At 39.2% G+C, this 12237-nt stretch overlaps 1 protein-coding gene across 1 annotated transcript; it reads right to left on the bottom strand.

Moving 5' to 3' along the window:
• Positions 1-240: 240 nt before the first annotated feature.
• On the bottom strand, positions 241-1050 carry LOC121236552. Its single transcript, XM_041133003.1, has one exon. The coding sequence runs from the start codon at positions 1048-1050 to the stop codon at positions 241-243; it is 810 nt and encodes a 269-aa protein (XP_040988937.1).
• Between the last annotated feature and the right edge of the window lie 11187 nt (positions 1051-12237).

Raw genomic sequence — 12237 nt, 5'->3', positions numbered from 1 at the left:
CTTTAGTGGGTTGAGCTTCATCTTGTATTTTCTGAGCACTACGAAGGCTTCTCTGAGGTTGTCAAGGTGCTACTCCGGCTTCCTACTTTTGACTAGGAGGTTGTCCACATAAACTTTCAGATTCCGTCCAATCTATCATTTTTGAGACAGAACATCATTGCCTTGTAGCAGCAGAATCCTTGGTCGGTGATGAAAGTCATCTTCTCTTCATCATATGGGTTCATCTTGATCTGGTTGTATCTAGAGTATGCATCCATGAAGTAGAGCAAGGGGTGTCCGGCCGTCGAATCCTACTATCAAATATGTACGCGGTAGGGAGAAGCTATCCTTTGGGCAGACCTTATTTAGATCAATGAAATCCATGCATATCCTCCATTTTCCACTTGCTTTCTTTACCAAGACTACATTGGAGAGCCACTCAAGATAATGGACTTCTCCGATGAACCCCGCAGCCAGGAGCCTGTTTACTTCCTCGGGGATGGCCGCATACTTCTCTGCACTGAAACTGCAGTGCTTATGCTTGGTTCTTTTCGCCTTGGTGTCCACACTGAGACGATGTTGAATGATGGACACATCAATTCCAGGCATCTCTTCGTGACTCCATGTGAACACGTCCCAATGTTCGGCGAGGAGTTGCTTCATGGACTGACTCAGCTCGATGGCCATCTTAGTCCCCATTCGGATAGTATGATCCGGTCTTCCTGGATCTACTGGTACAAGAACCAGAGGTTCGTTGGGCTCTACTTGTCGTAGGGCCTCCCTGTCTCTTACTTCTTTGTCCAGCTCTGTTAGAGACCGCAACAGCAGCAGGATGGCTTCTTCCCAGTCTTCCTCGAGAGTTTGAACTTCGATTGCCTCAGTTTTCATTTCTCGTGCATAGCACACTCTTGCTAGCTTTTGCTTGCCATGCATTTCACCTACGCCCAAAGGAGTTGGAAATTTTACCTTCAGATGGTAGGTGGAGGTTACTGCCCTCATGTGGTTCAGGGATGGGCGTCCTAGAATCGCGTTGTAGGAGGAGGGAGCCTTCATCACAAGAAAGTCCACCATTATAGTTATCATTCTTGGCGTTGTTCTGGCCAAGATGGACAAAGTGATCGCTCCGATTAGCTGGATCATGTCTCCAATGAAGCCTTTGAGCAGTGTGGGTGTCTGCTCAGTTGATCTGGTGTGATCCCCATCACACCTCCCAGAACAGAATGTCGGCAGAGCTGCCGTTGTCGATCAATTTTCTCCTTGTCAAGTAGTTGGCGATTTGCACCGTTACAACCATGGCGTCATCATGGGGGCGCAGCAAGCCTTCCTCATCCTTCTCGCTAAAAGTTATGAGATGCTCTCTTGATTGGCCCCTGAAACCTAAAGCTGGCTTATAAGTGATGAATACTTCCTTATACCTGGCTCTTCTAGCGTGGGCCCTCCTTACCGACGAGGTAGTCCCACCTCTGGCGTATCCTCCAGCTATTGTGTGAATCTTGCCTATCAGACCTCCTTTTCTGTCCTGGCTTCTCCGACAAGGGCTTATTCTATGGTGCTCTCTGGTTCTTCTCCTGGGCTTCTACTTCTCCTAGCGGGCCTTTTGCTTCTACAGGGCCGCGCACGGTCATCACATTGTTGACTACGCCTCTCGTCACCCAGTCGGTCTATTTGGGCTTCCATTTCCTCCATTGTTTGCCTCCGGGTGAAGTAATCTTTCTTTCGATGGCCACTAGTTTTGTGGTAGGTACAATATCTTAGGAATTTGGCTCTCTCTTGGTTTCTACTACCAAGCTAGACTGGATGCACAACCCAGCCCTCCCACGTGAGGGTTGCTCATCCTTGCGTTTCATTCATGCGTCCTCTTCTTATCGCTCTCCCTACTTGCCCCACTGTTCTGGCCAGCTGCCTTCTTATCTACTCTTTCCAGTTCAGTTCGTCTGGGAGCCGTTAGTGCTTGGAGTGTGTCTTCAGCACATTTATAAAACCCTTTGTGCGGTCCATGAACTCCTTCAACGAAGTTGGAGCCTTTCGTGCGATTTCTATCATGAAGGGGTTGCGAGGCTGATTCCTCCCAATAGTGCCGCCCGGGTGATTTTCTCATCCTGGTCATCTGTCATCATGTGCTCTTTGTTGTACTCAGAGAGGTATGACTTCAAGCTTTCATCATCCATTTGCTTCATAGTTAGGAGGTAGGCAACAGGTCGCCTCTTTTTTTTGCTCGCCATGATCTGCATTAAGGAGAGACGAACCATCTTGGTGAAGTTGATGATGGTCCCAGGCTGTACAGACCCAAAGCATGCTCACACCACCCCTTTTAATGTAAGGAGGAATGCCCTGCATGCGACCTTGCAAGCGAACCTGTGCAAGGTCATGTGGGCCTTGAAAGTTTCCAAATATTCTAAGGGATGCTTTGACCCGTCATACGTGTCTATCTGCAGAACCTTGAACCTTGGAGGTAGAGGTACTGCCATAACATCGGTGTTGTATGGCAGCTCGGCGCTGGTGAGCAGCTGGTCCACGATTGATGGCTGGCCTACCCATTTGACCACCTCGTCGTACTCGTTCTTGAGCTTCTGGAACTAGAGGTCAACCCTGCGTCGTTCTTCCTCAGGAGGGGGGTGGTGATGGATCTTAGAGTTATGGCTTTGTTGGTCTCCCTTTGGTTCCCCCATTGCCCCTTCGCAAGGCAACATTCTCCTAGTGAAGGGTCGCCATTTCTTCCTTGAGTTTTTGTATGGCGCTGATTCTTCCTTCCATTGATTCAGGTTGTGCTTCTTCATGTCGTGAGGCTCGAGAGTGCGTTGTTACAGGCATACAAGGACACACTACTTATAGGAAACAAAATCCCACAGACAGTGCCACTGTTGATGTCATGTTTCACGGCCTGGGCAACTCTGCATTGTTGGGGGTCGACGTCTGGTCCTGCTAAGATGAATGGTGAGCTTGGGGTCCATGGTACCTCCGACGCTTAAGTTAGTTTCAATGTTTGTAGATGAAGGGAAAATATCATAAGGAAACCTGTAGTGAGAATGTATGTGAAATGTCAACCTTTTTTATTGATCATGGCAGATGCGTATTTATACCTGATTGTCTGGCCTCCATGGTAGTGGGGTGTCGTTTTGTATGAGATCAAATGTTCATGCTGTCCACTTGTCGTGCTATAGGGCACTTAGGTCTGATAGTGCTGTTCCTGACATAGGGCTTTACGTTGAGCGTACCGAGACCCAGGTTGCATTAATGCGACGCGCCTTCTCCTCACAACTCTCTCCGTCTCATTAATGTGGTGTGGCCTCCGCCAGGTACTCATGGCACTTGCCCCTGACACGAGGCCTCACATCCTGCGTACCGAGCCCTGGGTCGCATTGAATGCAGCATGCCTTCTTCTCACAGCTTTCTTGGTCTCATTAATGCGGCGTGGCCTCACTTAGGCATTCCTACCTTCCTGTCATGTCTGGGTGCTGATGTTTAGGGTCAAGGAATGTCTCTGTATGTCGGCCAATTGGGTGTCAGAAGATTGTCCTCCCTCCCATATGTTTTCCATAGTTTCCTATCTAATCATCCCTTCTAGTTAAGCCTCTTGTGCTCAGCCCAGCCCAGACCTCACGTTTGGGCTTGGATCCGGGCCTTTCTAGTATGCTCGGTCCAGCCTAGACCTCATATCTGGGCTCAAGATTGGGCCCTTCTCCTGGTCTGGCCTAGGGGATAACACTCCTCACAATATGCCCGATGCCTTGACACACTATTGGATAGGCACAAGAAATTTGGAGCATGACACATCATTATGAGTTTATTTTTATTCTGTATAGCAATTACCTAATAATTTTGAATATCAAATTTTAGTCTTTCAGAAAAATAAAAGAAAAAAATTGTTCAGACGTTAACTTGGCATTGATCTATATGTAAATGGATCATTGTTGAAAAATCCTACCCTCATGCATCCTTAACTATCAATACAGTGCTAAAAGAAATTCGTATTCAGCAATAACTTCTTGCCGGTCTCTTCCAATAATTTCTTTACCTAGCGTGGTGTGGAGGGGATCCAGCTCCTTTGCCTGGTGTGGATCTACAATAATCAACAATAAATTGCACTAGGGGCATGTAAGGCTGCAAATCCAGGTAGGGTTTTTTTTTAAGTATTGGAACCCAGAATCTTAACTGATTATCATCCATAGTCAATCATTTCTGTGATTTTGCATTGAGGTGGACATAGATCCATCTTTTCACACCCTGGCCTAGGGGTGAAAACCGAAGGTATCGGTGCGGTTTTGGTCCAAAACTGAAACTGCACCGATACACTGAAATGGTGTAAATCACAACCGAAATTGGCCGATGAAGGGGGAGAAAACCTTCAACATCAGTCTCGGCATAACTCGAGTCGGTTCATCGACATCTTCGGTGGCAACCAAGGTGGCCATGCGTGCGATGAAGCCACGGTGAGAGAGAGAGAGAGCACTTCACTATGTGTGGCTAAGATCTTGCCAAGTGTCCAAATAAAACTTCTCTAACCTAATTTGGACATTCCACACGGTGATTTTGAAAACACTGCACTTGGTGCACTTATTGAGGTTATTATTCACTCCAAAAAAATTGCATAATAAACTTAGTACTGGAAAATCCTAAATATTCATATTAACCTATAGTGAAAATCGTTTACCGAAATTCAATTCCGATGTGCCCCTAAAAATAATTTCACAATTTCGAACAAGCGTTACGTCCGAAATTATGAAAATAGGTTATTGCGCCAAAAAATCTTAAATAACCGACTGAGTCTAGTGGCGTAGACTATAATGCATTCTGACACTTCTAATTATCGTAAATAATTAAACTCATTTTTCTAGCATCATAATGAGTGACAATGTTGACAGACTAAAACCTGTGCGTTTGGTCGATTCGTAAAAACTTATGAGGTTTTCACAAGGTTCTTAAAGTCAATAGAAATTCCACCAGTGAATTTCTAGCGGGTTGTTACACATGGTACTGTGCACTTAAGTGCACAATGCTCACCCTCTCTAACTGTGCATGGACTAGTGGGCACATACAACTGAAGTGGCCAGGATGTTAGGGTTCTCGATCCTACACACTACATGCATGGAAAGCACTTAAGTGCAACGAGCTTAACTGCTTGGGCGAGAAAACGTTTACTCACACATTCTCTCCAGGAGTGTTTCTCACAAAAATAAAAGCCGAAAGTTTGAGAACACTTATCTTGGAGAATTTTTATGTGCTCATTCGAAGAGTATTTAGTGCGCCAAAAAATCATCCTTCTGCTACGTTTGGCATAGAAAGTAACTCAGACCCCACAGACGACGCCAACTGCTAATACTGAACAAATCGCACAACAGGCCGAAAGGGAAGAAAGAGTCATTCCCGACCTGCTATGGAGATTTGGGCCTCGATAGGTGTGGTCTAGAGGCCCTAGCATTATCCGGTGTGGCTGTACGGCTACAGTGCGTGCATCCATTGCAATGAATGGAAAATAAATGGAGGAGACACATAGATTTACGTGGTTCAGCATAATCCATACGTCATGTCACGCCCCCAAATCCTGCTTGAGATTGGACAGACATTTGAAACATCGAGACATGCAACACAAGGTTATCTGCCCCCGTTCATGACATATATGATGCAATGTTCCTAACATGTATCTAGCATTATGCAATATTCGCAGCAGATAATTTTTTTCTTTAGCAATACTATGCACCAAACTGAAAATATCTCAAATACTTAAAACATACTTTATACATAATGCAATACTAAACAACTGAGATCGCAGCGCTAGTCTAAAATGGATGTGCCCAAGAGAGTACTGGAGATTCAACTCCATAAGTACAAGTAGTAATTTAAGTTAATTACTATACTATCATCGACGTCGCACCGTCGCTTAGTCAACCGTTTCCAGTTGATCAATTCTCGACTCTCCTTTAGATCCTGTAACAAGATCTACCATTCAGGGGGGAATGATAGTTGGGACTACCAAAGTGAGATTTGATTACAAATTTCAGCAAGTTAACAAAAAACTCCACACAGGTTAATGATAAATGCATCGCAATAAAAATATGAATGCATAATCAAAGTTATAAGTAATCATATTATAACTTGACATACAACATAACATAACTGACATAACTTAAACTAAAGCTTGAACTGAACTTGACTTGCTTAAACTGAACTGAACTTAGACGAAGACTTGATTTGACATGAACTTGATTTGAAACTTGACTTAACATGAACTTAATCTAAGACTTGACTTAACATGAACTTGATCTGAGACTTGACTTAATATGAACTCGAAACATATTCTTATCTCATGGAATTACCATGATTTTCTTGTCTCGTGAGGTTACCACGATAGCATAGTCTTATCTCATGAGATTACCATGATAGAGTAGTCTTATCTCATGAGGTTACCATGATTTAACAATAACCATGAACTAAACAATAACTTAACAGCACGTGGACGTACATGATCGTGAGATACATGAACAACTTGACATGACTGTTCTCGAAATACACAAACTGTATTAGAGATGAAACGTGACTGGAATGGAAAAGGACAGAAGCCCTGACGTAACACAACATATCTCGAACGTACCACAAAAGATATGACCTACTTAAGATAGAAACATTTCGTAACATGACATAACATGTAACAGACAACATACTTAACATGGCATAACATGTAATAGACAACATATTTAAAATGACATAATAGTGATTATTACATGACATGACATACATGTAACAGATGACATACTTAACAATACGTACTTGCAATGTATAGTAAAATGTGACAGAATATCTTGCATAAAAGATGAACAATTCATGACAGAATAAATTCTGTGTGACAGAGAATATGTAATGACTTGGCATGGCACATATGATAACATACATACTTGCACTGTAGTTCCTCTACTCATCACTCATATACATTAAACTAATAGTAAGTTAAAAGCTATCCTACCTCGATTTTTGCATTTCTTGACAAAACTTAAGCGCGATTACGAGGAACTAAAAGTAGTGATTTCTAAAAGTTAGAACTTAATCACTAATAATTAGAAATTTGAAAAAATATTAACTTAAAATAAAATTACCATTTTACCCTCTACATGTGAAAAAAAATGACAATTTTACTCATAACTTAAGGATTTTGCATCCTAATTCCAAAAATTACCAAAATTTACATACCTCATGTAAATTTTGTCCTAAGCTCAAATATCAATTCTGAAAAATTTAAACCTAAACACAACCATTAAAACTCTATAGGGGCCAAAACTTACATAGGCTATTTCCCTTGATTTTTGTTACAATTCTTTTAAATTTCAAAACAAATGATTAAACCAAAATTTTTCTTCTAATATACTCATAACATATTCCTAAGAATAATCATATTTTGAATCATGAACAAAAGTCATCAAAATCACTAAAACCATACTTGAACTTTTCAGTTTTTCTTCTAAGTTCAAAACAGATTTTTGTTTCTAACTTGTTTTGATCAATCTCTTGGTCCAAGACTTAAAAAGATGTGATCTTCAAAATAAACATCACATGATTTAAAAATGTGTCCTAAAACAGATCTAAGCTTTAAACTCAAGATCACATGGTTACAAAACAGCCAAAACATGAATTTAGCCAAGAACATCATCATTTTGGCCTAACCAAATATCTCCTTGCATAAAATTTCATATCTTTGAAAATAAGATCAAATATCCTCAAACCAACATTCTAACATGTATTAAGAGGCTTGGGATCCTCAAATAAAAATATCAAAGCCATTGGAATAAGATTACACCATAAAAGATTTAAAGTTCCTCAAAACAGAAACTGTTTTTTCTCTTCCAGTTTCTAAGTTTCTAGATCTAAGAAAATATTTCACCAAAACTTTTGATCATGCAAAAAATCCTCAACCAATAATCATATACACGTGTTAATAGTCCTCCATAAAAATTTTGGACTGAGATCTATTCATTAGCATGGTCAAAAACACCAAAACACACTCTCCGTTTTATCGCCTAGAATGACCTTTCTGGGGTTTAAATAGCTTTTGATAGAACAAATGATCTCTAAATGGAACAAAAAAGGTATCCTCAAAAACTAGACTCAAAACGAAACAACTTAAATGAAGGAAAATTTTTTGAGAAAATACTTACAAAAGCTTCGAATCAGGCGTGCAAAAGAGTTAAGAAAAGCTGCTCAAAAGTGTCTTTTGTGTTTTATCAAAGCAAAGTGTAAATAAGAGATGATTTCGTGGGAAGTGGGCTGGAGGGATTATTACAAAACTTATAGAAGATGATAAGGCTGCAATGAAGCTTGAGTGTTGGTCTTTTCTACCTAATACAATATACAAAAATCAGCCTAAGATATTTTCTCTAGGTTCAGTGTAAAGTTGAAAGAGTGAGGTGGCCGTTTAGCTTTTTACATCAAGAACCTTCTAGGCCCTCTTTTGGAAATATTTGGTCAGCCAAGTGGGGGTGCAAAACTTAGCCAAGAAACAATGCTAATGTGGCCAAATTCGTGGGTTTTAATGGGCCTTAATCGAATGGGCCTAAATCTTGGGGTTTTAAGAGGGTTCGGGTTTCCATTAAGCCCAAATCCAATATCTCCTGGCCCAATCAATTTTCCAAGGTTAACAACTTTGGATGATGATGTTCTAACACCAATTTGAAGGATTAATAGCATGTGGAAGTAATTTAATCAAGCGATTAAGCACAATGCTAGAAACTGATTCATTTAGGTTTTGGAGGTCAACTTTATGGTTTGGATAAAACCATTTAGGATTTCGATTTTAACCATACTTTGGGTTCTCAGTTGGATTCCAACCATATAGGATTTCACTAGGATGGAAACCCTCTTTGGTTTGGTACGATTTGATTTTTGGATGAAATAGGGTTTTTGCTTAGGTGGTATGATCTCACATCTTGATTCCTTCAAATCCATCAAACGTTCCTCATGATATCAAGTGTCTAATACCATTCACTATGTGTGGCTAAGATCTTGTCAAGTGTCCAAATAAAAATTCTCTAATCTAATTTGGACATTCTACATTGTGATTCTGAAAACACTGCACTTAGTGCACTTACCGAGGTTACTATTCTCTCCATAAAAGTGAATAATAAACTAAGCACTGAAAAATCCTAAATATTCATATTAACCTACAGTGAAAATCATTTAACGAAATTCAACCTTGAAGTGCTCTTAAAAGTAATTTCACAGTTTTGAACAGACGTTTCTTCCGAAAATATGAAAATGGACTTATTATGCCATAAAATTCTAATTAATCAACTGAGTCTAATGGTGCAGACCATAACGCATTCCGACTCTTATAACAACCTCAAATAATCAGAATTGCACTTCTGGCACCACAGCGAGTGATAATATTGACTATGTTGACATACTAAAACTTATACGATTGGTCGATTCGTGAAAACTTATGAAATTTTTACGAGGTTCTTAAAGTCAATAGAAATTCCACCTTTGGATTTCTAGCGGGCTATTACATGTCCACAGGCGTTTGGGGACGAAAAATCCACTATAATATGATTGTTTTACAGTCTCTCATAGTATATCCTTTTTTACTGTACAATGAAAGTCACAGATCTATTCCCTGGGGACGAAGCTGAAGAAGTCGAAGTCCCCATGGAGTCGTCTGGCCATTTCCTTTTATCTGACCTCTCTTTCCTCATGCTCCTCAGGGAGTGGTGAGGATTGACAGCTTTATTCCATCCCTCTTTGACGTGTCTGACCACCCCACCTTTTCTCTATTTTCTCCTTTACCTTTCTCTAGCCACATTCTTTTCCCTTGACACCTTCTTTTCCTTTGTCCCCTCTCCCTCTCCCTTCCTTTGTCTTCTAGTGAGGGCCATTTGGTGGGCTAGGCTTGTTCATTTGGGCTTGGGATATTTCATCCTCTTTACATTGTTCATGATTTCTTCATCATTTTGAATCTCAAATTATAGTGCAGTGCATAAATTGGTCGTGTTTGTTAAACAAATTATGGTGCAGTGCATAATTTGGTCCTGTTTGTTACCGAGCTTGCAATTGCTTGAAACTTACCCCAATAAAAAAAGTAAACACTTGGATGCTTGGCAGGAAAGTAGGCACAATTTTTCTGGCTGTCTTTGAGACAGATGATTGTCCTAATATTAAATAATCGGAAAGGGGATTAAGAGTAGGGGTCATGCTATCATTCCCGAATTGTTGGGCTAACAGAAATTGGAGTATGCTTAGACTTTAATAAAGCATCCTTACGCACTTCGTCAAGAAAAAAAAAATGGTAATAGAATTTTGTTTTTTGAGAGGTAGAAGCTATATTTTTCAAGGAAGGTAACAGAAAAAAGATGAAATGGTAATAGAAAAAACACTTGGTTGTATGTTGCATGCTTCAATACAGTTTTTTTCTAAAGAAAATAATTGAAGTCATTATCATTGATGGTCAAAGATTCTGCTGAAGTTTGGTTTCTTTTCTTTTCTATTCTCATAACAAAAAAAAAAAAAAAAAGTAAATTGGATTAGTTTTCACAAAAAACAAACGTAGTCTTTTAGATCAGGTGGATAACTTCTTGTTTATGAATTTCCGTCATTGATGATTTGATTTTAATATTCATAGACAATGTTTATAGTATTGCATCATCAGATTTTCCTTATATTATTCACATATATCTTTATTAAGTGGTTTTGATTCAGAGATGAGTTGAGATGGTTTATGAATAGTAGAATAAAAGTTGAATTGTTTATTATATTTTGTGTGGAAATTTGAGAAAATTGTAATGATGAGTTAAGGTGAGTTTTGAATTCAAATGAGGCCTAAAGTAGCTTCGATTTGATCTCTATCTTTCTATTTTGCCATTGATTTGATTTTTATTTTATGTCTCTCCTTATTTTTTTACTTTTAAAACATATGAAAGATAGTTTTAATGATAGTATTGGTGGTTCAACTCATATATCATTAGATATGGAGGAAATCACTAATCCCTTAGTGCCTTCCTCCATGAATACCGCAAACCCCACACCATCCATCCCTCCACTGGCAAAAAGAGTGAAAGGGATAGCAACCAGTCTCTAGTATGGGATCATTTTACAAAGGTTAAACCTATTGATCCCATTGATCCTTAGACCTGTTGCAATTATTGCTTGAGACTATGTGGATATCATTATAAAAATGGCACTTCATCATTGATAGACCACCTTTGTTGTCAATCCTCTCCCATTAGAGAGAAAAATCTTGGCAAAGATAAATCACCATCACAATCGAGAGTCAGGATGGACGATCTAGTCCTTAAGGGTTAGGAAAATATGATCCTTAAAAAATCAAGATTATGATTGCCAATTATTTCATTTAGGCTTGTGGAGCATCAGACATTTGTTAAAATCATGGGTACTTTAGAGTCTAGATACACCTTGTCATCCCAAACCACTTGCAAAAAGATTGTATAAATTTATACAATGAAGAGAAGCAAAAGTTGAAGGCTTTGTTGAGCAATCAAAGAGTTTTGACCATTGATAGATGAACATTTGGAAAAAAATACATGAATTATATGTTTGTTACATGCCATTTCATTGATCGAAATTGGGTCTTGAACAATAAAATCATTATAAATAATGATTTTTTACAATCATTGTAAATAATGCCTCCACTAATGTTGTCACTATTAATCATTTGTGGAGGAGCATAAAATATAAAGAGTTCACAATTTTAGGGGGCGAGTTTCTGTACATGCGATGTGATGCACATATTTTAAATCTCATTGTATGTGATGGTTTAATATATATATATATATATGATGTAATAAATAATATTAGAAATACAATAAGATTTGTGAAGTCTTCACCGGCAAGACTTGATACGCCTAAAAATTGTGCAAAGACGCTAAACATTGAATATGAAAAAATGGTGTGTCTGGGATGTTCCTACTAGATAGAACTCGACATACCTAATACTAAGTGTTGCCGAAAAAATATGAAAAAACTTTTGTACTTATGAATATTGAGAGCCACAGCTTTTGACGCTTGCGTTTAAGGATTGACACAATGCTCGGATATTTATTAAGTTTCTGAAAAGTTTTTTGTAAGTAACCTCAAATATACCATTTCAGCAACCTTGTACAATAGAGCACACTTTGAACAAAATGTATTAGTGTGATGATGCTAAGTTGATGAGCATGGCATCTAATATAAAGCTTAAGTTTGATAAATATTGGTGTGGTGCATGGATAGGATGAGCACGATTGTGTATGTAACTTTTGTCATTGACCCTCAATACAAGAT

Source organism: Juglans microcarpa x Juglans regia, chromosome 6S (genome assembly GCF_004785595.1).
Source record: "Juglans microcarpa x Juglans regia isolate MS1-56 chromosome 6S, Jm3101_v1.0, whole genome shotgun sequence".
Lineage (NCBI taxonomy): Eukaryota > Viridiplantae > Streptophyta > Magnoliopsida > Fagales > Juglandaceae > Juglans > Juglans microcarpa x Juglans regia.
The sequence above is the reverse complement of the archived record's forward strand: the minus strand, read 5'-3'. Positions and strand labels throughout refer to the sequence as shown.